This window comes from Solea solea, chromosome 1 (assembly GCF_958295425.1).
Source record: "Solea solea chromosome 1, fSolSol10.1, whole genome shotgun sequence".
Classification (NCBI taxonomy): domain Eukaryota; kingdom Metazoa; phylum Chordata; class Actinopteri; order Pleuronectiformes; family Soleidae; genus Solea; species Solea solea.
The window spans coordinates 2,171,349-2,199,169 of NC_081134.1; the positions used below are offsets into that span (position 1 = coordinate 2,171,349).

Here is a 27,821-nt window from a genome sequence, read left to right on the forward strand (position 1 = left end):
GCATGGAGAAGAAGTGAGGTTAGGGTTCGGGCCAATATGACCTGGTAAGGCCATATAACAATTAAAAAAAATGTCATGGTAAAGGTTATATTCCGTAGGCTTCATTTTTCATCTACACCATTAGGCCTGCGCACTACGGCCCTCACTACGTCACTTCCGGCACCACAGCCCTTCGAAAAATCAACAAATTCAGCTGCCATTTTGTTCAATTAGGACATGAGCATTGATTAATTACAGGTGGAGCTGCTCGTGCACAAAGCTACACTCATTTGAAAGTCATGGTATACTTTCCGTGACTTGGTAGTTGGTTCAGTCCACTCCTTCCTTCTCTGTCAACCTATTTGGAATGTTCCATTTTCAACAGTTAAACCATCCATGGTTTAAACGCGGTGACGGAAACCGGAAAAGGAAAACGAGGAGGAGCAGCGGGAACAAACATGTGCTAATTGCTGCTTTAAATGATCCACACATTTCCACCACGCTCTGTTCACACCTGCCGTTAACATCCGATCACTCGGGTGTTCCGATTACACCTGCCGCTAATGTGACGTCACCGCTCCACGTCTAACCATGCACGTGTGTCGTCAACGTTTTCGAAAACTGACTTATCAAATATTTCATTTATATAGTATGACGTCAAATAATGTCTTCAAAATGTCCTAGTTTAGTAGTATCAACAAAAACTGCAAATAAACTGTAAAAAAAATGTCCTAGTATTGTATGTTGTCAAAAATGTCCTAGTGACCAGTGATATCAGAGCCTTTCTTCTTTACTCTTACTCTTTAGTAATGCAATTACAAAAACTCATAAAAAATTTTTGACGTTTTAAAAAGGGAAAATCTAGCTATTATTGACATTTTATTCTCTGCATCTCACACAAATGTGTCGGGGAGAATACAGTTGAAATCTGGTCAATTCAATTTTACCAGAATTGTACCCAATTTTGGCTCAATATTAAATTGCTTAGAAAAATGTGCTCACACTTAGTTGTAAATTAATTTCCGGTTTTGTTTTGTTTGAAACACCAGTTTGTTCAGTGCTAGATTTGTTCACTAACTCTACAATAATTAGATTTACAGATCACCCATGAAATGAGGAAACCCTCGACTCACAGTTGTTTCTTAAACCTTTTTATTTCAGCTCCCCAAACAGATCATTTACAGAAAGATGTGACACTTCCGAAGCTTCCTTTTTCTTTTTTGCTTTACAAACAACCGTCATCAGAAAGTCACAATAATTTAATCAGCATGAACATCACGTGCAGGACAGCGTCACATCTGCACACCTTTAACTCGACGGACAACACAACAATTCTCCTCCTCGGCATCTTTGAGCTCATGTCGGCTCTGCAGAGTGTCTGTGTGAACATGACTCCTGATCTCAGATTAGTAAAGAAAAAACACCACTGCTGTCACGTTTCCTCTCTTATGGCTTTGTTAATCACAAAAACAATTACGTCATATTTTTCCCTAACGTTCTTATTAAAAATGTTTCCTTTTTTAAAAAAATCTAAAAGCGCAATCTTTTTAAGGTTACAAAACGTTTCACATTGACTTTATAAAGTGTTAGGGAGTAGAAAAGACCAGCTAGTGTTAACACACGTGACGTGTGACGACCAAACTATCACACACACACAAAAAAGAAGTGTTGTGATTATTCCTACAACTGTCAGTTTCTTTACAGACTTGCATTCCTATATTTACCAAAATATTCACTTGGTCCACATGTTCTGCTGCAACCATTAATCAATTACTAAATTAATCTTTATAATTGATAGGAGTTTATAGTGTTTTGTTTTTGTTATTATATTCAGCTTCTTAAATATGAATTTCATTCTTTCTTTTACTCCACGTGACAATGAAAATAATGAAAACAATCATTTTGAGGTTTGCCAAACACAGATGAACATTTTATGAATTGAATTCATCGATCAGGGATGCATCGTATGATATTTTCATAACTCGATAAATTGAGTGCTTGTTTGGTCCGTTAAATGTCAAAAAATGTTAATCAGCGTTTACCAAACCAAAGTTTTGTTGAATAATATGTCGGTTATTCTATGACACAAAGAAACCAGAAAATATTCACACTTAAGAAGCTGAAAACTTCAAAACTTCAACAACACTCAAACCCATTATAAAATAATCAATAGTTGCCGCACTAGTTGGAATCATTCGTCACACGTTTTTCTACCAAACGTCAACCATTTAAAATACTCATACAGACATTTAACGACATAAAACCACGCGAGTGGGTTTCCACAGTGAACCAGTGGGAGCAGAACACACATTTCACACTGAAGGTTCCATTAAAACATGAAGGGTAAAAAAGCTTCATCTATCCTGTCTGATGTCTGTCTCCATGTGCTGCTGGTGAATTTAAAAACAAAGAATCCTGACACCACAGTGTGCACTGACAACACTACACTGTCCCGACTTCTTCACTTTTAACTTATTTGATCATCTGGTTGGATGCTCCTGGTGTTATGTCTGAAATATGAAACATTAAAATAACACACACACACACACACACACTAACAAAAAAACAAAGAGGAAAAAAACAGTTCAACATCCTGATATTCAACTTTTCACAGAAATGATTTGTCAACACACCAAGTTTAAGATGCTCATGGCTCATCCTGGAGTCGACACTTACTGAGTGGTAAATAAACTGACTGGGTGATGAAGAGGGGGGATGAGGAAGAGGGAGGAGACAAGCAGCTTTGCATAGAATCTACAACAGTCTAAGTCCAGGTAGTGTCCAGGTGCAGCCTGTGGCCACTCAAAACACTCCCACCACTAACCACACCCACTTAATCCTAACCCCAATGGTGCGTTCCATTTACAGAAGGAACTCGGTATTTCCGAGATCAGGAGAAACCTCAACAAACCCCACATGGGGACGTCTCCAAGGCTTTGTTTAGACTGAAGCCTAAGAACCATACAAACACCGCAACTTTATCAGTCAAACACGTAGTAGCACGGTTTCATTTTCAAACGTAAACATGTTCCGAGTACGTAAAAATATCCCGTAGACCGTCGATATCCACTGGTATCGCTAACAATGGCTAGCCCCGAGATACATTTGCGTCCATTTTTTTCCCAGTTCCAAGTCCCAGTTTACGTAAACAAAAACACCACAGCGTCAGGGTGTGTAGTGATCAGTGGCCACAGGGTGGCGCGGGATATTTCCAACAGAACAGAGAGGAGACAAAGTTTGTGAGTGAGTCACGGCTCGTATTTAACTCGGCGACCGAAATTTAGCTCTGGCTCTCCTCAACGCACAGGAACACGTGACTTCACTGTCGCAGCTAACACTGATATAAGACCCTGGTTAGGGCCGTCACTTTTAGGAGTCTATGTTAAAGAATATTACAGGACATGTTTTGGTACCTAACCCTAAATTTCAGAGTTCCTAGTCGAAATTTGAACTGGGACGCGCCCCCTCAGATTGGATTTCCAACCTTGAAAAGTCAGAGCAAGTGAACTAAAGTACCGCTTAGAGCTAACAATAGCTAGGCCTGAGATACAGTATGTCCACGCTCCAGTTGAGTCCAAAAAAAACCAAAATCACCTCCGAGTCGGGGCCAGTCCCAGTTCCGATGTAAATGGAACGCACCATAAGTCACGCGAGGTTGATCACGACTCATCCCTAAGCCGCTTCCGACACTTAACCTCAGTGGAGCTAACAGCTAAGCTAACAGGTGAGTGGGCAGATTTGTTCCCAACAAAGTATTTCCACACACAACATTTCCACCGCTTCTCTGATGAATTCAAACTTACTGCACTCACTCTGCCCTCTGCTGGACCACGCCGTAATTACTTCAGATGGAGTGATGGGTTTTCTAGGCTGTATATTGTGAACAAAAACAGGTTTTAAAAGGTTCAAGTTTCAACTTTCTACCCTGAAGTTCTAAAAAATATCAGAAATAAAAGTGACAGCCCTACTTCCTGTGGCCTGGACATCTAACCATAACACACACACACACACACACACAACTTAACAACCTTGGGTGCTCTACTGGAGAAGAAAAGAAAAAGTGGTCTTTAAAAAAAAAAAAAGAAGAAAAAAGGTGTATGAACATTTTCATTTACTCAAACGAAGACCTCGTTCAGATCTGGTGTCCACATAATCCCGAGTCATCACATCACAGGTCGACTGACAAAAACACAAAGACATTATGAGGTGGCGTGTGGCCAGACCAAGAACATCTATCACAGCAGATGTTCCCAGGACACAACTTAGTGTGAACGTTGGTACTTAATGTTGTCCGCTTGTGGTCAGACCTCAGTGATGGATGTTAGAGCCAGGACTGAACGAGGCCTGTGACACTTTATTTAAAAAAAAAAAAAAAAAAAAAAGAAAAGAAAATTTGAAAAAAGTACAGATGTGAAAACAGAGGTGGGAAGTCGTGGGGGGGGGGGTTGTCATGACGACTCAATAATTTCTCTGGAGGTGGAAAAACGCATCATTGTCCTGAGTGCACTCAGGTGGTGCTGATGCAACGTCAGTGGGCTCCTTCTCCGTCACCACGACGACTGCAGCAGCCTCTACGTTTCTATGGAGGACACAAACAAGAGGATATCAGTTAAAACAGGGTGTCTCACAATGTCTTAAAGGTACATTTTGTATAAAATGGACCACGATCTGTTTGATTTTAGAGGAACCATGTTCACAATTTCATTTGTTTTTCATTTAAATGAATGTGTTTTGGTTTGTTTTGGCCACCCATCACCACCACACAACCAAGAAATGCTTCACCTGCACTCCTCAGAAGCGTCTGCAGTGGAGTGCAAATGCACGTGTGGTGGAAAACAGTGGCTGAGAACAATTTCTCTCGGATCTGTTCAGGGTTTTGTTTTTCTTTTTAGACGAGTCTAAAAATAAGGCTGCATTTACACTGATATATTATATCTGATTTGTTGTGGAGGACAACCCATATCTGATACCTGCATTTACACTGGTTAGTTCTTGGGGAATTGACCTGATAATGTCACTGTAAGTAGGCTAAAACAGAAGTAAAAGTGGTGTTGCTGTAAAACCTAAACATTCTTGCCCCAAAGACATAAAAGGCATGAGACCTCACCATGGTTTCAGTCCCTGTCCTCATCGTCAAATCAATTGACGTTTCAGTCCACTAGATGGTGCCACAAGGGCTCACTCTCAGTAGAGCCGTTGAGTATGTTGCAAAATATGATTTCACAAATAAAAGAATATTGCAATATCATGATCACGTCATATTGTGGTGTCTCTGGTGACCCCTAGAAGATAGTCTACCTTGTGTCCCCAATAGCAGCCATATTTTCACTTAATGTGAGCATCCATGTCATACACAGTCACACAGTGTCAGGAGCAACTTTGGGTCTCCCCAAGGACTTGAGACTAGAGGCACCAGGAATCAAACCCTCGACTTTACGGCTTAAAGACGACTTGCAGCTCTATGGTCAGATGTTATGATACGAATCATTAATATTAATTACCTGTGGGCTCATCCTGACTTGGTTCCTGTGACTCAACAAATTCTGCTGCTGCAAACACAAACACAAACACATGTCAAACCACGCAACATCATGCAAAGTCATATTAATTTTTTGGGGGGAATTTCAAAAGAAACTTTATTTCTGGTTTTTGATGCCACAAATTGTAATCAAAAAATTCGCCTACCTTCTTCCACTGTCTCTTCTACCTCTTGTTCTACTTCTTCTGTGTCTGTGACTGCAGAGAAAAAAAAACAACAGATATATAAAACCATCCAGGACCATAAATAAACTTGAGTTTATTCATGTTTGTATCACTAGCATAAATGAGGTAAGGTTTAGGGCCTATACTGTATTCAGCCAGCAGGGGGCACTACCCATGTGGTGTCTTCAGTTTAAAGCACTTTCAAATGACCCATCTGTATTAACCATCATTGAGTCAACACTAAAAGCCTTATCAATTGTTTTTTTTACACATCTGAACAACATGTAAACAGACAAGTGACTAAGAAATGTGGATTAGTCCTGATGTAATAATCCAACACTCGAGAGGGAATATTTCCTAAAATGTCAAACTACTCACCTGGGACTGTTTGATCCTGCACTGGTTCTGGAGCAGCCTCTGGCTGTTCTGCTTCCTCTACAGGTTCCTCCACAGCTTCTTCTTCTTCTTCTGGAGCAGCCTCCTCCTCCTCCACAGCTTCTTCTTCTTCTGGAGCAGCCTCCTCCTCCACAGCTTCTTCTTCTTCTGGAGCAGCCTCCTCCTCTACAGCTTCTTCTTCTTCTGGAGCAGCCTCCTCCTCCACAGCTTCTTCTTCTTCTTCTTCTTCTTCTGGTGCAGCCTCCTCCTCCACAGCTTCTTCTTCTTCTAAAGCAGTCTCCTCCTCCACAGCTTCTTCTTCAGGAGCAGCCTCCTCGTCCACAGCTCCTTCTTTTTCTTCTTCTAAAGCAGTCTCCTCCTCCACAGCTTCTTCTTCAGGTGCAGCCTGCTCCTCCACAGCTTCTTCTTCTTCTTCTTCAGGTGTAGCCTTCACCTCCACAGCTTCTTCAGGTATGATTTCCTCCTCCACAGCTTCTTCAGGAACGGTTTCCTCCTCCACAGCTTCTTCAGGAACGATTTCCTCCTCCTCCACAGCTTCTTCTTCAGGAACGGTTTCCTCCTCCTCCACAGCTTCTTCAGGAACAATTTCCTCCACAGCTTCTTCAGGAACAATTTCCTCCTCCTTCACAGCTTCTTCTTCGGGAACAGTTTCCTCCTCCTCCACAGCTTCTTCTTCAGGAACGGTATCCTCCTCCTCCACAGCTTCTTCTTCAGGAACGGTTTCCTCCTCCTCCACAGCTTCTTCTTCAGGAGCAGCCTCCACCTCCAAAGCTTCCTCTTCTACAGCTTCTTCTTCAGAAGCAGCCTCCACCTCCACAGCTTCTTCAGGAGCAGCTTCCTCCTCCTCAGCTTCTTCAGCCTCTTCTACAGCTTCTTCTTCAGGAGCAGCCTCCTCCTCAACAGCTTCCTCTGTAGGAACAGCTTCTACCTCAATAGCTTCCTCTGAAGGAGCAGCCTCCTCTTCCACAGCGGGTTCTTCCGTTACCTCCTCAACAGGCACCTCCTCTTGAGATGCTGCCGCCTCCTCCTCCTCCTCCTCCTCCTCCTCAACTGGAGCAGCCTGAGTGTAGCAATAAAGTCAGTGACGGCTGATGAAAACTTTTGTGTACAGTTATAGTACAGTAATTATACTGGACAACATCACGGAAAACATCAAGCTGGCATCAAAAACTAACATTAGGAAAATATATATGTTTGAGAATTTTATCCAATTTAATCTAATGTCAAGAGACAGTGAGACAACAGCAGATTTACAGGTAAACAGTGCCATAAGGAGGTGCCCAAGTTTCATTTGAGCCACTAAGGAGATTGTGAACTGCTGCTGCCAACACTGTCCTTTCTTATGGGTGGAACAGTTAAAAAATAAAGCTGCTGTAAAACCTGCACTTAAGTCCACACATTCTCAGGAGATTGTTAGGAGGAGCAGTATGTGAGAATGCAAATGTTTCTTGGGTAATTTTCCAGAACTTCTGCCAGTAAGTGAGTCTGTGTGAGAGAACACAGCAGGAAAAGGTCTGGACAAGTTCTGTCTGCTGCTCACTCAAGCCAAGCTCCACCCCTCACCTGGATGATCCAGACAATCTAATGTTGTTGAGAATGTGTCTTTGTTCTTCACGTGTAAATGACAAACCCAGGTCAACATCTGAACCTTGTTCTCTGGACATTTTCCTCACATGTTATATATAAAAATTAAACATGTTTCAAGGGTAACCACTGGTGGTCTGACTAGATGATGACTGACTACAGCATAACCGCATACCATCATAAAAACATTCTGTCTGCCAGCATAGCATTGAGTATTAACCCTCTTTGCAATTATGATGCAACAGTGACAAAATAATTCATTCATACCTCATCCTCTGGAGCCTCCTCCTCTGGGACATCCTCTTCTACAACAGGAGGCTCCTCCTCCAGCACCTCTGGATCCTCCTCAAACACCTGAAGAGGAATTAAACATCCAGGTGCCATCAACGGTTGAATATTGTATCTGTTTTACGTGTAACATCCTTAAGGATTAAGGACCATTTCAATCTTCAGTAAAATACTTCAGACTAAAAGAACAGTAAACTATGTGTATGTGATGGCTCTCTAATGATTAACCAGGTCTGCACAAACCTCAGGTTCAGGTTCAGGTTCTTCTTCTTCAGGTTCAGCCACTTCAGGCTCTGGAAACAGAAATACAGATTGTTCCTTAACATTCACTGGGGCCGCAGGCAGTGTTACAGCATGATTTACCAGGATGTTTCCAAGTGCTGCTGCTTTGTTTAGTTAAATATGTTCATATTCATGTGTGTTACCTACAGTGGTAAAGAGTAGAAGTGTTTGTACTGTACCTGGTGCTGGAGCAGTAAATTCCTCTGCCACAGCAGCTTCAATCACATCATCCACAGGCTCAGGGTCAGGCTCCACAATATCTGAGGTCAAAGGCACAGAAAGATGCACAACTTTAGAAACGACTTGTTTTTTATATATATATATAAAACATGTGCATATATATATATATATATATATATATATATATATATATATATATATATATATATATATATATATATATATATATATATATATATATATATATATATATATATATATATATATATATCTCAAGTTGGTGCCAACATTCAGAAAATGCTTATGGCACTTGTTTATGTACACTGCTATAAGCATTACCATTAATACTGTTTATCAGGAGTTTTTCTATTAGATAAACTATATGAGTGCAACACTGACGGAATGGGAGCAGAGCAACCAAGCGGGGGAGATGGTGCGGTGTGTAGCTTTACAAGAGTTCAGGTTTTATAGGGGGCATTATATGGCTTCTTAAAGGGGAAATTACTGTTTCTTCTTCTATTTACCTTAAAAGGTACAGATTTAGCACTGGGGCGGCAGAGTTTATGCGAAAGCAAAGCTGTGTAAGCTGTCTGACCGACGAGTTGGGAATTTTTTGGACTCAATATGCATTTTCTAGCAAACAGGAATATTGTTTAGTCATCAATTAGATATTTTTACATGAAAAAGATTGTTATAAAGGAAGACTGCTTGTAGTGCAAAATCAGCAACTTGGTAAGAGGGAGTGCACAGAGAAAAGTAAGAGGGCACAGCACAGGTACATGGCAGAAGAACCTGCAAGGTGCTCAGGTCTTATGTGTGGGAGAAGGTAGGTACAGCATAATAACTCATGGAATGACGTCGGCAAGAGTTTAAAATAACCCTCAACCTTGTACTTTTTTGCTTGCACAGAGTATACAAAGGTGCGTCTTCACATTCTGTGCAACAGCCTCAAGTAACTGTTATTTCCAGGCCTCTGGGCCCGTCGAGACTTCAGCTGTATCTTAATCCAGCTCATTCTAGTTCAAAGAAGCAGCTGCTGTGTCCTCTTGTGGGAGATTTTCTAGTGTTTCTAATAGTATTGATGCCACTGCAACGCGCATTTAAAAATATCTGCGACTTTTATAAGACTATAGTTCCAGTTTCTGACATCTATTCTGAAGTCAGAATTCAAGGTCAGTATCTGTAATTTAACTGAATTCTAGACAAAATGACAAGTGTCTAATAATGACACACAAATTATAAAAACAGCTAAATGGTCATGTAGATGTCTTTAATCATACACATTAAAGTCCAAGTTCTTTATGCTGTTTCCACAGAATGTGCAGAATCAATACTGTGTAGTTTTAATTATTCCTCAGACCGAGTCTCTGAACTGAGAGTTGAGTGTGAGCTGCTGCTAAAACGACACCATTTGGCTGACACAGATGGCGCTGTCACCTCACTACACTGGCTCATTATCTACTACCACAGTGTTCCTGTGAGGGCAGTGTGTGTGTGTGTGTGTGTGTGTTACCCTCTGGTGTGGGTTCAGGAGTCTCCCCTGGGGCGGAAGCTTCTTCACTACGGGTGATGACGTCAGCGGCTCTCTCTTTCAGTCCTACACGAGATGATGCACATGTTGGCAACAACAGTGGTATAAACACATATGTACGTACTGCATGTGAAATCTAACCATCAAGGTTTCACTTTTCACATTAAACAATCTGTAAAATTATTTACTTTCTTCTGAAAAAGGCACTGGTTTTCTTTTGCACACTTGAGTTACAGGTCATTAACACACTTGTGTGGTTTGTTGTGGTTCATCTTCAGCTGACAAACTAATTTATGTCACATCTCATAAGATTCTTTTTTAAATCACCATTAATATGGTGATCTGAAAGATTTTGATCCGAGACATCTTCCCTAAATAAGGGTCTAAGCTGGACGTTAAGCTATGTTTCCCAACACATTCTGACACCAGTTTTTATTCTTTTGAAGACAAACAAGATAAGACAAAAAAAATGGATCAACAAACTTTATTGAGAATAGACAAAAACTTTTATAGAACCCCATAATTTCTGTCGAGACAAATCTGTCAAAGAACACTATCACAAACATGTTCCGTCTACAGGCTCAAGTGGCCAGAATCTGATCCTTTTTAATTCTGATTTGGAGAGAATATTGAAAAAATATCAAATTATATCACTCATACGAGTACAAAAAAAAAATCAGATTTGGGCCAACGAGTCCACAAATCTTTCCTCATCCTCAACAGAAAAGAAAGAGCAGACACATGTCCATGTTCTCGTCAACAGGACTTATCCAGTTTGGTTTAGCAGAGGTGGGGGGGTGAGGTGAGGGTAAATAGTGCAGAAGGAATAATGGGGACATCATCAACACTCCCACTCACTCACTGAGAAAAAAAAAAAGATGCCCCTCCATGCAAAATCAACTCAGTCCAAGATCACACACACTTCGTACCATGATCCTGGCAAAGTGTGTTTAATGACTCAGACCGCTGCGTCATGTTGTTTACATACAAGCATGACCTTGTTATTTACATTCTCCTATTCTGTCGCCAACCACCAAGTAAACAAATAAGCCTTCTTTGTTTCTGGGTTAAGCCGATATGATACTCTGTAGCAGTAACGATATGTATTGCTGGCCAAAATAAGAGCCATAAAATCCTAACACAAGACACAGGTCCACCACCAACGTCATGTGACAAGGACGCAAGTGACGAAACGGCTGTTTATAGCTAGGCGGTAAATGCGTCGGCATCTATTATTAGCAGTCGTTTGTAAGATTTAAAAGCCGACATCTAAACAATAGCTGTAGATACAAGCCAGACACACAAGTGCCATTGAGCCACACCTTTTTTCAAAGCCATGCCTAATAGCAACTAGCTAATGGTAATAGCACTTAATATATCTCCTACTCACAACAGCAGTGGGACAGTACAAAAATCAACATGTACTTGTTGATCAACTCTTTTTTAATTTGCTGCATTAACCTCAACTGCATATATTGTTTTATTAATTTTTTTAAATAATGGTTGAGAAGGAACACGGTGGAGACATATGGTGGTAACCCCTGATCTTCGTTTGGGAATTTAAGTTTAATAAGAATATGAATGCGAGCAGAAGTTTAATTCTTAACTGATGTTGACATGTCGCCATGACTCACACTTCCTGTCATCCCTGTCATGTCACTTCTTGCCTCCTCGCTCAGACTTTCTTCTCTTCTTTTTTTCTTTGACAGGCTCCTTTCCTCTACCCTTCTCCTCCTCCTGTGCTTGCTGTCCCTCAGCCCTTTTCTCTGGCTTCTCTTTTTTCGGATTCTCTCCTTCCTTTTTGCCCATGCCCTCATCTTCCCTCATCTCCTCCTTCAGGGGTTTTGCCTTTTCCTCCTGTAGTTTCTGCAGTGCTTTCTCCATCTCGTCTTTCTCCATCTTCTCCTCTTCCTCCTTCAGCCTGGCAGCCACCCTTTCCTTCACTTTGGCAGTTATTTCCTTCCTCCCCAGGTCCATTTTCTCCTCCTCCTCCTCTTTGGCCAGGAGCTGCCTGACTTCAGCCAGAGCCAGCTTGGCGAGCTTCTTGGCTTCCACGCGTTCATGGATGATGGCCAGCTGCTGCTTCAGAGCTTCGCGAAGCTTCCAGCCCACGTCCTTTGTTGGAGAGGTTTCTGAGATGGATGATCATTGACAATATTTGGGGTTTCACATCTCAGCAAATGAGCTGTTATATGATGAAGATCAGGCTCAAGTGTTATTGGCATCTCCACACACCAGGCACTCTCATGTCTATGAGGGATATATTTACCCACAGCAAGACCATGCCATAATCTTTGTTTTCTGCACAATGTGTAGACCTTTTAAATGATGCTGGTATCCAAGACTAATCTTATAAATATTCAAGATGGATTAATAATGTATGTAAATACCACAGGCAAAGAATTCGGACAAATGTTTGTCTGTCAGATCAAGAAATGCACCAAAAAAAAGGATGGTAAGTAAGTAAAACATCATCCATTAGCTCACACTGCAACACAGCACAGCTTCATGCATGTGGCTGTCTGATGATACCTTTCTTGGCTCCTCTTCTGGCAGACTCACTGGGTTTTTCATCTGTCGTTACACAATAGGAGACAAGTTACCACACTGGACACAGTTTGCACCATTAGTTCTGGGCAAATTTTGTAACCAAGCAAAATTGGCATGGAAGCTCAAATAGCTTTAAATAAATCAATATCAAATTGAACTTTTCTGAATCAGAATCCTATCGATTTAGGAAATCTGCAACAATACCCTGCCCTAAACATACAACGCACAGCTGAAGTAGTTACACAACATTGCTGTCCCAAGAAACACACCTATACTTCACATGAGCAAGAGATAAATAAACCAAGAAAACATGACAGAGTCAACATGCACAAAAAAAGGAGCCGGCTTCAAACCCATGTGATGAGTAAGAAATGAATATGTGCAGAACAACACCCATGGGAAACAAATCTTTAAGAGAGTGTGTATACATATATCAATTCCCAGTATAATCGGGGTGAATAACTTTGCTATAGTAACAGCTACATAAAAAAAGATCCATGTGAGGGGCCACATTTTCCTCAAGGAGATATAAACTGTATTGGTTTATGTCACACAGAAGTCTGATCTGGGAGCTGTGTCAGACTTCAGTCCAGTTACTGCCAGAAACTGAACAAGTGAAGGAATAATAAAGGCTGCTGCATGAGGTACTAATCAGCATAGGAGCGGCTGCAATTGCTGCCTCATTTGTAAGGTTTGTGTCACTAAGGTCAATTTTCAGCTAAGGATTTCTAACACCCAAGTCATAAAATAGTGAGTTCAAACTTACTTTTCCAGTCAAAAGCAAAGAAACTTAATGTCTTTCTTTATGCCTCAAGCTGGTTTGTGGTTTGCACAGAGCAGTCAGTGCCGACTACGTCACAAAACCTGAACTATGACCGTAACAAACCAGGTGTGCCATTTATTAAAAATAAATAAGCTTTTTTTTCCTCTCCTCTGCATTTCCTGAATCTCAAGTCAGTTTTGTGCTTCATTCAAGCTAAAAAACCTGCCTTGTAGAGTTATTCCAGCCCAGAGCAGGACAAGCCTGTTTCAAATCAGTCAGCATCCACCCAACAGCACTTAATGTTCATACAAACTGCTGACACACAGACACACACCTGGTTTTTGTTGTTTGAGTTCTTGTTGGTTAAGTGGCAGCAGTTAGTCGAGTCAAGCTCGGTGAATCAAACCTTCCAGCACCACCTATCTGAGGTAACTGCTGCTCATTTATCACATCCTTCTCCTTAAGTGCACAACAATTATGAGACAACACACGCAAACTGAATGTCCATAATTATACTTGACCTTAACCTTGGCATGAACAAAAATGTGGCTGTTAACTACTATGGATATGTGTATGTTTATTTATGTGTTTTGTGGTGTTGAAAGGAAAAATTATCAAAAGATGTGATAAAGTCTGCTGCTGAGCATAAAAATGGAATCACATCAATAAAGAGGTTCTATTTTAAGCACAAACTCAACCTAATGTTGGGTCATTAAATAAAAAAAAGGAGATCAGTCAAAACTATCGTGCCAATTAAAGCTAATTAAGTCAATTAGTTTAACATGAAATGTTAGAGTTTCGACATGAAGTTTAAGCAGCAGGAGGGTGGCCTGAAAGTGTGACTTTATTGGACAGATGTACAGAGATGCTCTGGCTCTGATCCAATCACAATGTAAGCAGGTCCACCTGTCCCCAAACGGGTCCAATTGCAATGGATTTTGGGAACAATTTGCCTCAACATGCATTTCTTTATCCAGATACTTATTGCATGTATCAGGTAGAAATATAGTCCAATAAAAAACCAAGAGCCTTAAGTGTTAAAAAAGTAAAAATCCATGCTCATAATCCTACAGTCCTGAATATCAGTTTGTGTAGCATGCAGCAACAGGAAAAGATCAAAGGTCAGAAAGGGTCAGCAGAGCTGCTGCAAGTGCAAATCATCTTTTGTGCAGAAAATGATGGATCGACAGAATCTTACAAAAGGTTTAAGAGAGGGCTTATAAAAGTGTACCTGAGTATCACATCAACGCAGAGGAACTGACATCATAGAAAACAAACTCCTTCAACAGGTTTTCTGCTTTTTCAACACTGTTGATACAAGACTGAATCTTGTTTTTCAAGCGTGACAATTATTAGGGATGACAGAGGGTGAAACCTGGGTTAGGTGGGGCTGAGAGCACGAGGCCAGAATGGAAGTATTCAGATCCAAAGATACTGGTGCTCGTTTAAGTTGTCAAAACCTGAAAGGGTAAGGAGAGTCGAACAGTTCTCCCAAAGGCGTAGCTTTGACGATGTCATGGCCTTTCCCTGTCATAGCCCAAGGTTATTGATTGTGGAGGCCGACTATGACAATCTTCTGTCCCTGATTTCCATCAGTTCTTGCTCTTCTTCGAGCTACGCTCTCATCCTCCTCATCATCATCATCCTCATCCTCCTCCTGTTCATCCACAGCTTCTCCTGAGGCGGTGAGCTCCTCCTCTTCAGTCACCTCCAGTGGATTTATCAGACCATACAGGAAAGTGACGAAACCGTTTAACCAATCAGAGCCGCCCTCCTCCACTTCTTCTAACCAGTCCAGAACTTCAGTGTCACCCTGACCGTCTCCCTCAGCGGTCAAGCCTACGCAAACAAGAGCAGGTGGTGGGGGAGTTGGGGGGGGGGGCGGCACAAGTGGATGGCGGGGGATGATCGGGAGCACAGTGTGGGGGTAATGACGAACACAAATGGTGTGGGAAAAACTTAAAGAATGTAAATGTAAAGAATGGTGAAATCAGATGGAGAAAACAAAGTAATGTATAAATGAAACATAATTAAGAGCAGAGGAAAAGAGGGAGGGAGGAAAGGAAACAAGAGGAGAAGGTAAGAGAAGTTAAAGTGTAGGTTAGGCAGCAAGGGATCTAACCAAGTCTCTATGCAAGCCAGCAGGAGTTTGTCTAATGAATGAACAATGATGACCCCGAACTATAATGCAAGTCATTCATTTTGACCTGAGCTCTCTGCACTGACTGTGTGGCCACAATTCGGAGAGCTCAGCTCAAACCTTTTGTGTTGAATAAACCTCGATGAGCGATGGACAGAAAAAAAAACAGGAGCTTCAGAGCACAGAACTGTGCTGTGTGAAAACATGGCTGTTGAATGAAACAAAGCTAGTGTGGATTTTATAAAATCTGTTTTCCTAATGAAAGGGCAGATTGTAACTGCTGCTGCGAGTAGACCAACCCGTCAGCGGTGGTCTCAAATGTTGGAGGTGTGTCTGAAAGTTTCATGTAAACAATACAAAAAAAAAGAAAAAGGAAAAGCTGGTTCTGGATGAGACCATGCAACACACAGCAGGTTCAACATGAAGAAAACCAAGCACTAAAAATGACAGCGAGCTGAAACTTCTTACCACGGCTCCAGCTGCAGTGGTACTGGGAACATAAACATGAATTACCTCTTTAGCTTCCCTGCCCAAATGTATCCTGAGCCAGCTGTTATTACTATTAATAACCTCTCTGTCTTTGATCTGCAGATACCTGTGACTCCAGGGCTGCAGATCCAGATACAGCAGAAAGGCTTTTAGCTTTAGTAGCAAAACTTTTTTAATTTTTATAGTGCATGCTACAGCTTGTATTGTTGTATAACATTGTTATATTCTACTACTCAAACTGCTCCCATCACTCATTGTCTTTCCTTTCACCCCAACCTGAGGCAGACGGCTGCACATCTTTGAGTCTGGTCCTGTCCGACATTTATTTTACTTTTTGTCTTTCCACTGACACCAAGTGCTTGCTCATTGTGTGACATGTTAATTTATCCAATTGAACCACAATAATTTAGTTTCTAACCTGCAAGTTACCGCTCTGATGTAGAGCACCCACAACACTCATTGTGAAGTTTCATAATTTAGGTTTATGGATTTTAAAATAACTTTAGTATGATATGATTAATATGATTGTCAGTCATGCAAAAGAAACCCAAATGCCTTTTAATGAATTTAACAAAGTTAAAACACACATTATCAGTGTTCTGCAAAAATAAATCTGTACAGTGAGGGTGGGAAATAATGTCTCCTCCTGTCATTTTTATTGATTATTTTCTGCAGGACACTGTGACATTAATTGAATTAGAGAGGAATCAACTTGCCTAGCAGAATTTTAGCGTCCTCGACGTCAAAATCACCATCGCCGTCTGTGTCGTAGGCCACAAGTTTACCTGCAGCAGAGACAAACACACAGTGCAACTGTTTGTTTCACAGAACCTTTAGCGGTGGAACAGTGCATTTACACCCATGATTCAACATGGACACACAATGTGGAGGTTCATGGATGTTGTGAAGGAGGGCATGAAGACAGTTGGTTTAACACAAGATGGCACAATGGAGAGGACAAGATGGAGGCAGATGATCCACTGTGGCAACCCCTAAAGGGAGGAGCCTTAAGAGGAAGAACATGAACACACACACAAACACGCAGTGATGAGCCTCACATTCTCTCAAGTCTGTCTTCAAATGTCCTTAGCACATTACAAATGTTAGCTCATGGTGATCATCCCTCCTGTTCACCTAGCCCTAACACTTGCATTTAAGCTCATATGAAGGTTTCAAGTATCAGATGTGAAACTAAAAAGGAAATCTAACCACAACACCAAGTTAATTCAAAACATACACTATAGTTACATTAGTATGAACAGAAGAAATGACCTGAGCCTGAAAACTGACTTCTGTGAATCTAATGTTTTTAAAAAACAGACTTGAAAAAATGTGAACCAAAAATGCACCAAGCTCGCTGCTGCCAGTCAAACAGTATCACTCTGGCTGATTTTATTCAGCTTACAGCTTGGTGAATTTCTTCAAAAACGTGGGAGAACATGGTAAGCAGGATGATGAGATGGATAAAAGTAAATGATAAGGATGCAAATCTCTAGGTATCCAATGATGATATGACAGTGTAGTTATTGACCCATAATTAAATTATTAGATTTATTTACACCCATCTTTTATTGGAAGGTCCAGTGTGTAACAGGCATCCCTTTGTTCACCCATCGGAGAACGACAGTGGCCTTTACATAATGCAAAACATTTTGTCAATTCGGGCTGCTGTATGAACGTGACGGTGCAGGATGGCAGCCTTTCATTTCTCCCATTGAACCCTGCTAAGTGTGACTGGACCATTAATCCAAATATGACATAATGTTGACTTACAAGGGGTCTTAAGGGGCTTACTCCCAAGTGTTTTGGTGCCTCTATTTACGCTTTAAGCATATATAGAAAAACATTAAGCACCACCAAATAACAATTAACCCCCTAATATACCAATACAGTAAAACCTACTATTCTAAAATCCTTTAGTGACAAAAACCAATACATATTTGCTGAGTGTTGTCCCAGAGACAATTATTGACACAAGTTCCTTAGCAGCTGAAGACGGATGATGAAGATGAGAATGGTCTCTATCGACAGTTAGACTTGGTGAGAATAGTGAAGAAAATATCTTAGGAGGAAAGATGCTCAAGAGAAAAATGCCATGTGATATACATTTTTTATTTTTTTTTTACCTTGCAAGGCCTCAGACAGATTAATTTGAATGCCCTTAGCTTTGTCTGCATGCAAAACACAAAAAAAGACATATTGGAATTACAGCACTATTTAGAGGAAAAAAAAACAACAGATAGGTCATCACACATCAATAGCAGACACCGCACAGACAAGAACATTCCACGTTGATTATCGTAGCGATGCAGAATAGTGGTAAACACATGTTTAATATAACAGGCACATGCAACAGGGAGTCCAACAAAACAGCATTGGTTGGAGACTGTTCCCCAACTGTACTGTAATTTATGTATGTAATAAATCTAGTAAATTTACATGTACATGTGACAAAGGTGATGGTGTAAAAGCTGTTAAGTTTACAACATCACAGGTCTGATGTCGTAATGAGAAGGAGCCAAAGACTGTTAAATTACATTTAATTAACTGTTCCTAGAACATGACTAGACTGACTACACAGTGGTGTCTCAAACCTGTTTTCTCCCTTTCCCTCAAGATGGAGTTGAAAATAAAGTAAAATCAAAAGAGCAGAGAACTGACGTAGACCTGTTTGTAATTGACACACTAGCGTTCCAATAATGGTAAATATCAGGGTTAGATTGATTATTATTTTAAGTTGAAGTACTTATGGGACAGGTGTGTCCAGTGTGTAAGATTTAGATGAATTACTGGTATTTTTATTTTGCAGGCCCGGGATATAAAACAACTGTACTTCCTTTTAATTCATTAGCACAGACTGAGCCCTAAATATTTACATCAAAGAGAAGGAAGGCGAGGTAAGAGATATTCAGTTGCAGCATCACTACAGTCATTTCTAAATCTTACACACTGTGGCTTTAAAAAGAAAACTTAATTAATGAATGTACAAGCATGATGGACACAAGATCACACATTTCAAAGCAAGTGACATGAGGTGGAAAATACAAGAGCTAGCAAACTTACCAATGACTCCCTGATAGTCGACCAGGTCGAAGTAGACTACGGCCACAGATGTCCAGACTCCCAGCAGGGCCAGGACGATAAACCAGTTGAAGAAGCTGCTGCTGTTGCTGCTGCTGCCGGAACTTGCCTTCTTCCCATTCCTATTAGCTGACGGGGGTTTAACGCCATCTGCAAACACGACATCAATACATGGCGTTAGGTTTCATGTGTGGATTTGGTGTGTAAGGAAATCCCTTTTGTACTTCTGGAAAAGTCATGCTGCATCAACAACAGCAACAAACAGGAGGTGAATCAAGACTCAAAGATACTACACACATCCAGTGTGTGGGGATGTAATGCAAGTTACATTAACGTCAATATTGTCAGTGCTTGGCTCAACAATGACACAAAGACAGATCTTATTTTTACATAGATATTTTATATATAACTGAATAAAAAGCCAATATAATAGTTTAATGACAAAAAGAAATTGTTTCCTCCAGTATTATTTAAGTCAAACCATGCTAGTTGAGTTAGCAAATTGTGTTTTAGTGGGTGCAGGCAGTATGGACGATGCAAATTAACAAGAAATTGGGGAATCTACAGTTCTGCCATCCGTATCAGCTGATATTGGCTTTAAAATATGGGCAACCACGCCAAGATCCCCTGATATGACTACGGTAATTACTAAAATGGTAGGCTGAATAGGCTGCTACTGCCTTTCTTGCACCCTCTCCAGCTACAATTAGAAGAAAGAAAATGTATATCTACATCTGCTTCAGCATAAGTATGCAAAATATTTTGTTAATTTCACAACAGAGGGGACTAAATTACCTCTGCAGTTGGTCACAGGGTAAAAAGCAATGGCAAAAGTTCTACATCCCAGGTATTATTTTTTGTTATGGTTTTTCAGTAAGTCTGAGGGAAAAGTCTTCTAAATCCATGTGTTACAATCGATTGTCATCATGATTTGTAAATTGTTTAAATCTGCGAGGAACCAGATGTAGTTTGGTGGCTCAGAGGCAAGGAAAAAATAAAAAAAATAAACCACATACGAGGAGCTATTTCAGAGAGTGCTGATGGCATCCTACAATGCATGGTGGGAAAAAAATAGTGCCAGGAAGAAAGAACAGGTGTTCAAGTCCGCTACATGGTACTAGGTCAGATCTTAGATACACACACACACACACACACACACACAAAGCATAGTTTTAAGTGCTAACATGCGCATTTTAAACATTTCCACTGATGCATGCTTCAAAGTTCTACGAATCTCAAATTAACCATTATTTAAAGAAGGCGTTTTGTGGTGATGATTATGATCAACCACTCCACCAACAAGACACAAAACAAGCTTAGGTAATGGCCCCGAGGACAAACTGAAGCTGAAACTGTCCCGAAACCCAGTGAGACATCGACTCAGCAAAGCCAAACAACCATTCCCACACAGTGACCTCCAACCTCTGGTTTGTCCTTCTCAGCAGACCTTGAACACAACTTCCTCACCTTGCATTTCCCCAGCGATGACCGTGGGGATCGCCGTGACAACAGGAGGGACGACAGACTGTGCCAAGGTCGCTGGATCACCCATTCTCGCCTTATTGAACAAATGATGGGGCAGCATGCAGTCCCAGCAGAGGGGACAGAGTGTCTCTGTCTTACAGTCTCACCTCTGCTCTGTCTCAGTCTGTCCCTCCCCTCTTTCTCTGATAACTATGTTTCCTTCTCCTGTTCTTCTGTCAGTCATCCTTGCACTTTTTTTCTATGTGCCTGATATGGCTGTGGGGGTCAAACACTGCTATTTTTAGTAACGTGAGACCAGCTGGCCCTGACACTGACAGAGGGAGAACAACAGACATCAACATCACCGAGGCTCAGTGGACAGTGGCCATTAACACTGCCTGCTCGAGAGTATTACCGTCATGGTTTGCAGCACTGGCACTGTGACGCCAACAGAGGTCACAAGAATATGGTTCAGCACCAGGTTGAACTGAGTTATGTATAGATTATATGCCTCTTTCAAGATTTAAAGTGTTAGCATCAAAACTGGTAGTTAAAATTCTTGACAAAAACATGACATGGTTAGATGTCATGTTTCCCCTGATCTTGTCTTAGATCAGGAAAGACAAGGTTAGATTAGACCAGGTGCACTAATACAGTGGTTGCCAAACTTTTTTTCCTTGCTTGTGTCCAAAACAAATCAGACCCCCCAACCTGAACGCCTGTCCACGCACACACACCAAAAGAATAAAGTTAATAATTCAATCAAAACCAAGGTAACTTTTTAGGTAAAACAAAAAAAAAAAAAGTGATGTAGTGACACGTTTCTAAAAAAAAAAAAGTTTCAAGTCTAAAACATTCACCTCTTTTTCTCAGTAATCCCTGACCACTGGTAGCCAAGTTTATTAGAAAGCCTTCCTGGTGGTTTCTACTTCCTTTTCAGTCAATATTAAAGTTTAAACAACATAACTTTTCCACGACTTTTAGAATAAAAATCCGATGTTAGGTGTTATGATAAATTTTTATAGATATGCAATATCATGCAGTTGAATATGTTAGTGTATCTACATTTCCTTAAACCCCTACTGAAAAGCATTGTGAAATTGTGTGGTCCTACCTAAAAGACTTGATTATACATCACCACAAACCTTTTCTCATGATGACTTATGGAGATGTATGATCACACACAAAGCGGTGTTATTGTAGCTGCTAACAAAACCACAGGGCCGATCCAGTGCAGGCAGTTTGTATGGTGACATTCAATAAAGCAAGAAATTCAGGTTTGCACATTCAGGTGCATTGTAAATGGAATTAGAAGCATTTTGATTGATGAATAGGGGAGTTAGTTAGATGAACCAACTTAACAATCCCCTCCTAAAACGTATTAGGCGTGTGCTGCAGCTGTCCGACAAATCTAATTGACTAATGTAATGTCCAAACATGCAATTAAATTTTATACCAGCAGAGGACATGCATCCACCAAATTAATTGGCTGAAGGACCAGTGCAAAGGGCAGGGGGGAAAGAATGTGAGGTGAGATGAACTGTCCTCAAAGCTGCACTAAGGCAAAGCACCAGTACGGCTGTAATTCAAAGAGAGGACAGCTCGGCTGCAGCTATGGTGCGACTGCTGGGGGACCAACACTTTCCAGATGAACTGAATGACACTGAAACAAAAGTTAATGTGACAATGATTGATGCTGTGGCTTTGGTGTTCACTCAGGGAGGATGGTTACCATCTCCTATGAGCAGCGCCTTCTACACAGTATTTACTTCAGATGATCTGATGCACAACAAGGACGTATATTTTTAACTAGTTATAAGGACTGAACCGATATTCGGTAAAACATCTGAGATATTGACACATCAACACTGACTCTGCCTATTCCACACTACAGAACCAACAATCATGTATGTGCTCTGAACAGCCAAGCAAACCTTCAATCCTGAAGTCTAATAGGTAAACGTGTCATACACAGGCCAACATCCAACATCTCAGGTACACATATTTGTCAAGACACATAGAAAACATGCACCGACATACCCTCTGGATCTCCTGAATAGTCCATTCTCAAATGAGCACAGCAGCTAATTTACACAGAGGGAATAAGCAGGTCTCACTCGTTTCCTTCTAAATCAAATGTCAAAATGTCTCTGCTCAGTTTCTTCTCCGTGACAATCAGTACACAAAGCTTCTCTTTAGGCTTATGTAAGACATGTGGTGCACCGCCTTCAATCCTACTCCTCCCTCAGGTTTTAAAACATGTGCGCATGCTTGTTCGTGTACACCCACATCATCATTATCATCATCATATGCAGGTTTAAATACTTTCTTGAAGACATTCTTGTTTCACACACCTTTGACTCTGTTCATTAAATGCCAAACTGTGACCCTCAGGCTAATCCAAACTTTACAAAACAGCTGCTTGGAGAAGTGAAGCCTCTTGGCTCAAAATATGTAGTTGCTTGCTCCAGGCACTGTTGGCGTCACATTTAGAACTTCATTACTAAATAATAGCAGAGAGTCATTCTAAATAAGGTACCAATAGTCTGAAAAACAGCTGATGTCACCATCTGTTTATAATAACAGACGTATAGCCTTTCACTAGAGAGCGAGAGTCTGTTGATTTAAACAGAAGGGCCCATCACTGCTAAGAAGGTCGTGTTTTGGGCCACATTTATCTGTAAGCAGTTTCCCAATTCATTGAATCAGTTGCAGCTGGACTAGAAGATGTCTTGAAGATGTTTCACCTCTCACCCAAGAAGCTTCTTCAGTTGTAAAGAATTGAAGTGAGGTGAAACATCTTCCAGAGCTGCTGTTGATTAAATTAGTTTTGGACAACTTTAATCTGGATGAATGAGAGTCTACACAAGCATCATAGATTTCAGATCACCACCAAACATGCATGAAATACCAGTGTGTTTGCAAAATGCATAACCACATTATTAGTCATTTTAAACTTTGGCTGTTGAAAAATATTATACTGGGATAATAATCTAATTATCACTCGGACACATACGGTCAACCAATGCCGATCATGAGAAATAAGTTTGTCCAATAGCCGATTTATGATAAAAAATAAAAAAGGCATGAAAACAAAACAAATACTTTGAGTAATAAATTCATGGATGAAAAATGCTTCTTCATTTTCCCAACTTTGCAGCAGTTATCACATCACTGCAAACTGCCAACTAAAAGTCAATGTCTAAGCTGAAAAATGTCCTATCATCACACACAGGATACTAAAATCATGCAACACACACGTCACGTTGCAACAAAGGGCAAAAACAACAAAATACACAGCACCACACTGTCATGCAAGACAGGTTACATGGTGAGATTTTTGTCTGCAGGCTTTTGTTTGCAAAAAGAACGCACTGCAAATGCAAAGCAGCATAACAACACACAGAGATGAGTTACCCTCTCTGCATAACTTTCACTGACTCCCAGCATGTGGAGGGGGGAGGGAGGGGAGGCCTGACGGACTGAAAGGACACATGATGTAGGGATAAAACAAAGCACATCAAGTTAAAAACAGGTCATACACATAGGGGTTCATTTTGTGCACTAGATGGGACAAAAAACAATTTATCGTACTAAAAAGGCACTCAAGTTACATTTATTTTGTAAAGCCACAAGATCATTCTTGGACCCCATGAGAAAATGGCCATGACCTTTGCGTGTCCAATACCTCAAACGCACAAATATTTGCCAATACTGATCAAGTCACATCCAGTCGTTTTAGACAATCTAAAATATGAAACGGCTTAAAATGGCACAAATGTGTTGAAAACTATTTCAAAGAGATAATTCTCCAACTGTGTAAGAAATTCTCCCATAAAGAAAAAATTAATAGCCCACAACATGACTCGGCTAAAATTGTGCTGCAGATTTTTATGTACATTTTACTGTGCAGAGTGAAGGAATTTTATGGGATTTTACATTTTTATCTGTCCAATGTCCAAGCCAGAGATTCTGAATGATACAGAGTATCGAATCAACTCATAACGATCTAATTTGAAGATTTGTTGATTTTAACTTTAAATTTGGTGAAAGTGAAAAACAAGAAGAGCATAACTATATAATATAAAGCATTTTCTACAACTGTTACAATAATGTCGCAAATTATATAATTTGTATGCTTTTTTCGTATGCAGTCGTCCCATGCCTATAGGCACTTTGACACAATGCAACCAACAACAGATACATCACACCCACTCCCCGTCTGCCCTCTGGTCCAAGCTCCACCCGACCCACCCCACCATTCTTTTCTGTAACCTTCATAACATAAATGGTAAATGAAGTACTGTTATTGCTGAACAGTAAAAATTGGTTTTAAAAGTTAGTTATTTACCAAAACTCAATACTAACTGATTTTATCAATGTTTTTTAAATATTTATTTATTATTAAGAGTTTATAGCAGATTACTTCAATCAAACTGTCAATCATATAATTCCAAAAATGATAAAACTCTTTATATATTCTCACTCAGAGATCCACAATTCAATCCAAGCATGTGATCAGCATATAGTGAGACATTTCAGATTGAATGTATATAAAAATTCCTGGCATGCCATTCCCCGTGTTGTCGCCTTTCAAATTTCACTGCGGAGCCAAAACCAATATTTGATAGGCCACCACCAGTGTTTGATCATATGATCCAACTCAAATAAACACTGACAAGCTCCAGAAAAGGTTATATGGCTGCAAGACATGCCCTGAAACTTATTTTGGGAATACAGGTTCCTGTGTTTATATTTCTTTTTTGTTATCACACATCAAAGCAATACCTGATTCAAAGTCCCGATTTGGTTCGATTTCTGATGTGAAATCGATTCCCAAAGAGATAATTCAGTTTCCATGCCGGTTTTACTTGGTTGTTCACTATTGCTGTAAGTTGTACAACATGTGCATCTCTTCAACATGGTGCATCTTAAAAAAATGATAAGTCAACTGAATATGATCACCCACTGAAACTCAACAGAATAGCTGTAGGTGATAAATTAAACTTAAGCCATAAAAACTCATTTAAATTCAAAATAAACAGCCCAGAAGCACAGACTAAGAGACACTTTGAAGTAATTACAAAAGTTGCCCAGCGGGGGGTGCTAAAACGTTATGTTTTGGTATGACAATGGACAACACAAACTCCCTTAACTGTTCCCCTGAGCAGAAAATCATGATATGAAAGCATGCAAGGGGATTGTCAACATTTATGACAAAATAATACACAAACCTGTTAGCATCACTGTCCTACAACACTATCGTGGTCAAGTCTTGCATTTTGTGCAGAGGTCAAATCATAATGAGATCTTTTAAATGAAGATTTATTGTGCTCTGCTGATCATCTAGTCCAAAGCAGGGGTGGTGATCGTCCATCGCGATATTTAAGTCACAATAGGATATTACAAACTAGTTTTTGTGAAATCATCAATATTGCAATATTGGCACCATCTAGTGGATTGAAACGTCAATTTTTAGCATCTTAAATGCTAATCCACAAACACCATAAGTTTATTTGTAACATCAGTAAAAAAATTATTTAACTCTCTATTTCCCTCCACCCACCCCTGCTCCAAAGTCATATATTCCTTCACAGATCAACTCGACACTGGAAGTTTCATAGTAATCATCAGTATGGACTTTTGAGCTACTTCTGCAGGGGCTGTGGTGGGCGGGGACAGGGGCAGACCCGACAATGGTGGGGGGGAGGGGGGGGTAAATGAACATTTTGTACTTTTCTAACATAGTGCTCTTTGACTGGACACAATATTGTAATCAGTTTATGATCACTAAAGAGAGTGGACAAAAATGGGGCACACTTCTCATTCATTCGTTCATGTGGGACTGCAACACTAAAAAAAATAAGTTATATAATCATGTTGTATTTGAGTGCATTTTCATACATGTGGCTGCTGCTGCTGAGAGGTGTGTCAGTATTGAGCCGTATGTAGAGGACATTGTGTTCTAAAACTTACAGGACACGTCTCTTAGAAATTGCCCACATACACGCCACACAAAGGCAGCCATGCGTGTGTGTGCGCGCGACTATTTCAGAGCAGTAAAGCACAAGAACATGTGTTTAAAAATGCTATAATAATAATAATAATAGCCGTAAAGAGGTTTGATTACAAAGGGTCAGTCGATGTGATTTTAGCAGGACGGTGTATGGGGACCGAAAAATAATCGCAAGACGCTGAGTTTGTTCACGGCGTCGCCCTCTGTGTGTGTGTGTGTGTGTGTGTGTGTGTGAGATGCATCATTAAAACATCAAAACAAAAACAACACCGGACTCATAATGAGCCCCTAACTCGTGTTAGTGGGGTCCGGGTCAGACACACAAGAGACCCCCGGCGTCCACGTCTAAGCACCACCCCACCCGCGCCTTCTCCTACTGACACGTGAACGTTTTGTTAAAGTGAGTGGACTAGATTGGGGGGCGGGGTGCAACACACACACACACACACACACGCTGCTATTACTGCTACTGCGTGGAGAGCAGAACCCGGGTTTCTGGTAGAAACCAGAACCTGTTCACATATGTACCGTGTCAAACTATGTCCCACTGTAATCCGCCATGGTCAACAGGCCAGAGCCAGGATGAACAGCCGATGTTGCTGCTTCAGTGAGCGGCAGAGAACGACTGCAAATAGCGCACGTTAGTGTCGCGTCACGTTAATGCACAGCTGAACTAGACACGGTAAAGGCAGATTAATGACATTAAACCCACCCCTGAAGCGACAGAAACACGGTGTTTACGCGAGGCTTTGGTTGTTTATAGCGTCAATAAACCGGCTAAATAAATAAATGGCGACCACAGCCGTTTCCACAGCTACGTGAAGCTAACTGACCAGCTAGGTTCACGCTGAAATGGGGCATTTCCTCACTGCAGGGAAAAGCGAAGCAGCAACTCACCTTTGGCTTTTCCGTGGCTTTTATTCGTGCTTTTCTTAGGAGCCATTGCTGGAGTCTCGGGAAGAGGAGAAGAAGATATGCTTCTGTTTCTGTGAGTGAAAGGAATCAAAACTCTGTCCTCTTGCCTCATAAAACTCACGAACACACAAAGCACTCCCCCTTAAAGGACCGGCGGCTCTATAAGCCAATGAAAGGCTCGCTTTGGAAAAAAGGGGCAGTTGGAGACCGTCTGAGCCAATGAGAGTCGAGAAGCGTCAGGCTTATTCAACTGTGTGGATAGTCAATTCCCATTGACTCCGCCCACCGCAGCTCCTCTGGAACGTGGCAAGATGGTAGATCGAGAGCATCGCGATGTTTCCATATACTGAGCTCTATCAAAGCAACACACGCGTTACGTAACGACAGCTTTCAAAGGATGTGTGGCCTTTGACTGTATTCAAATCAAAGGTTATTTATTAAGAATTTTTTATTTAAATGT

At 40.8% G+C, this 27,821-nt stretch overlaps 1 protein-coding gene across 4 annotated transcripts; it reads right to left on the bottom strand.

Moving 5' to 3' along the window:
• Nucleotides 1-1,114: 1,114 nt before the first annotated feature.
• asph (aspartate beta-hydroxylase) lies at nt 1,115-27,622 on the bottom strand. 4 transcript variants are annotated; one of them, XM_058622120.1, is made up of 12 exons: nt 27,344-27,622; nt 18,949-19,116; nt 18,012-18,056; nt 16,602-16,670; nt 9,926-10,009; nt 8,412-8,492; nt 8,194-8,243; nt 7,930-8,016; nt 6,061-7,138; nt 5,665-5,715; nt 5,481-5,528; nt 1,115-4,558 (listed from the first exon to the last, which is right to left on the bottom strand). In XM_058622120.1, the coding sequence occupies exons 1-12, from the start codon at nt 27,471-27,473 to the stop codon at nt 4,551-4,553; spliced, it is 1,899 nt and encodes a 632-aa protein (XP_058478103.1). In that variant the 5' UTR covers nt 27,474-27,622; the 3' UTR covers nt 1,115-4,550. The 4 variants fall into 4 exon arrangements, with proteins under 4 accessions (XP_058478103.1, XP_058478130.1, XP_058478112.1 ...); XM_058622147.1 differs by lacking the exon at nt 27,344-27,622 and adding an exon at nt 22,471-22,599; XM_058622129.1 differs by lacking the exon at nt 27,344-27,622 and adding an exon at nt 20,434-20,599.
• Nucleotides 27,623-27,821: the final 199 nt, after the last annotated feature.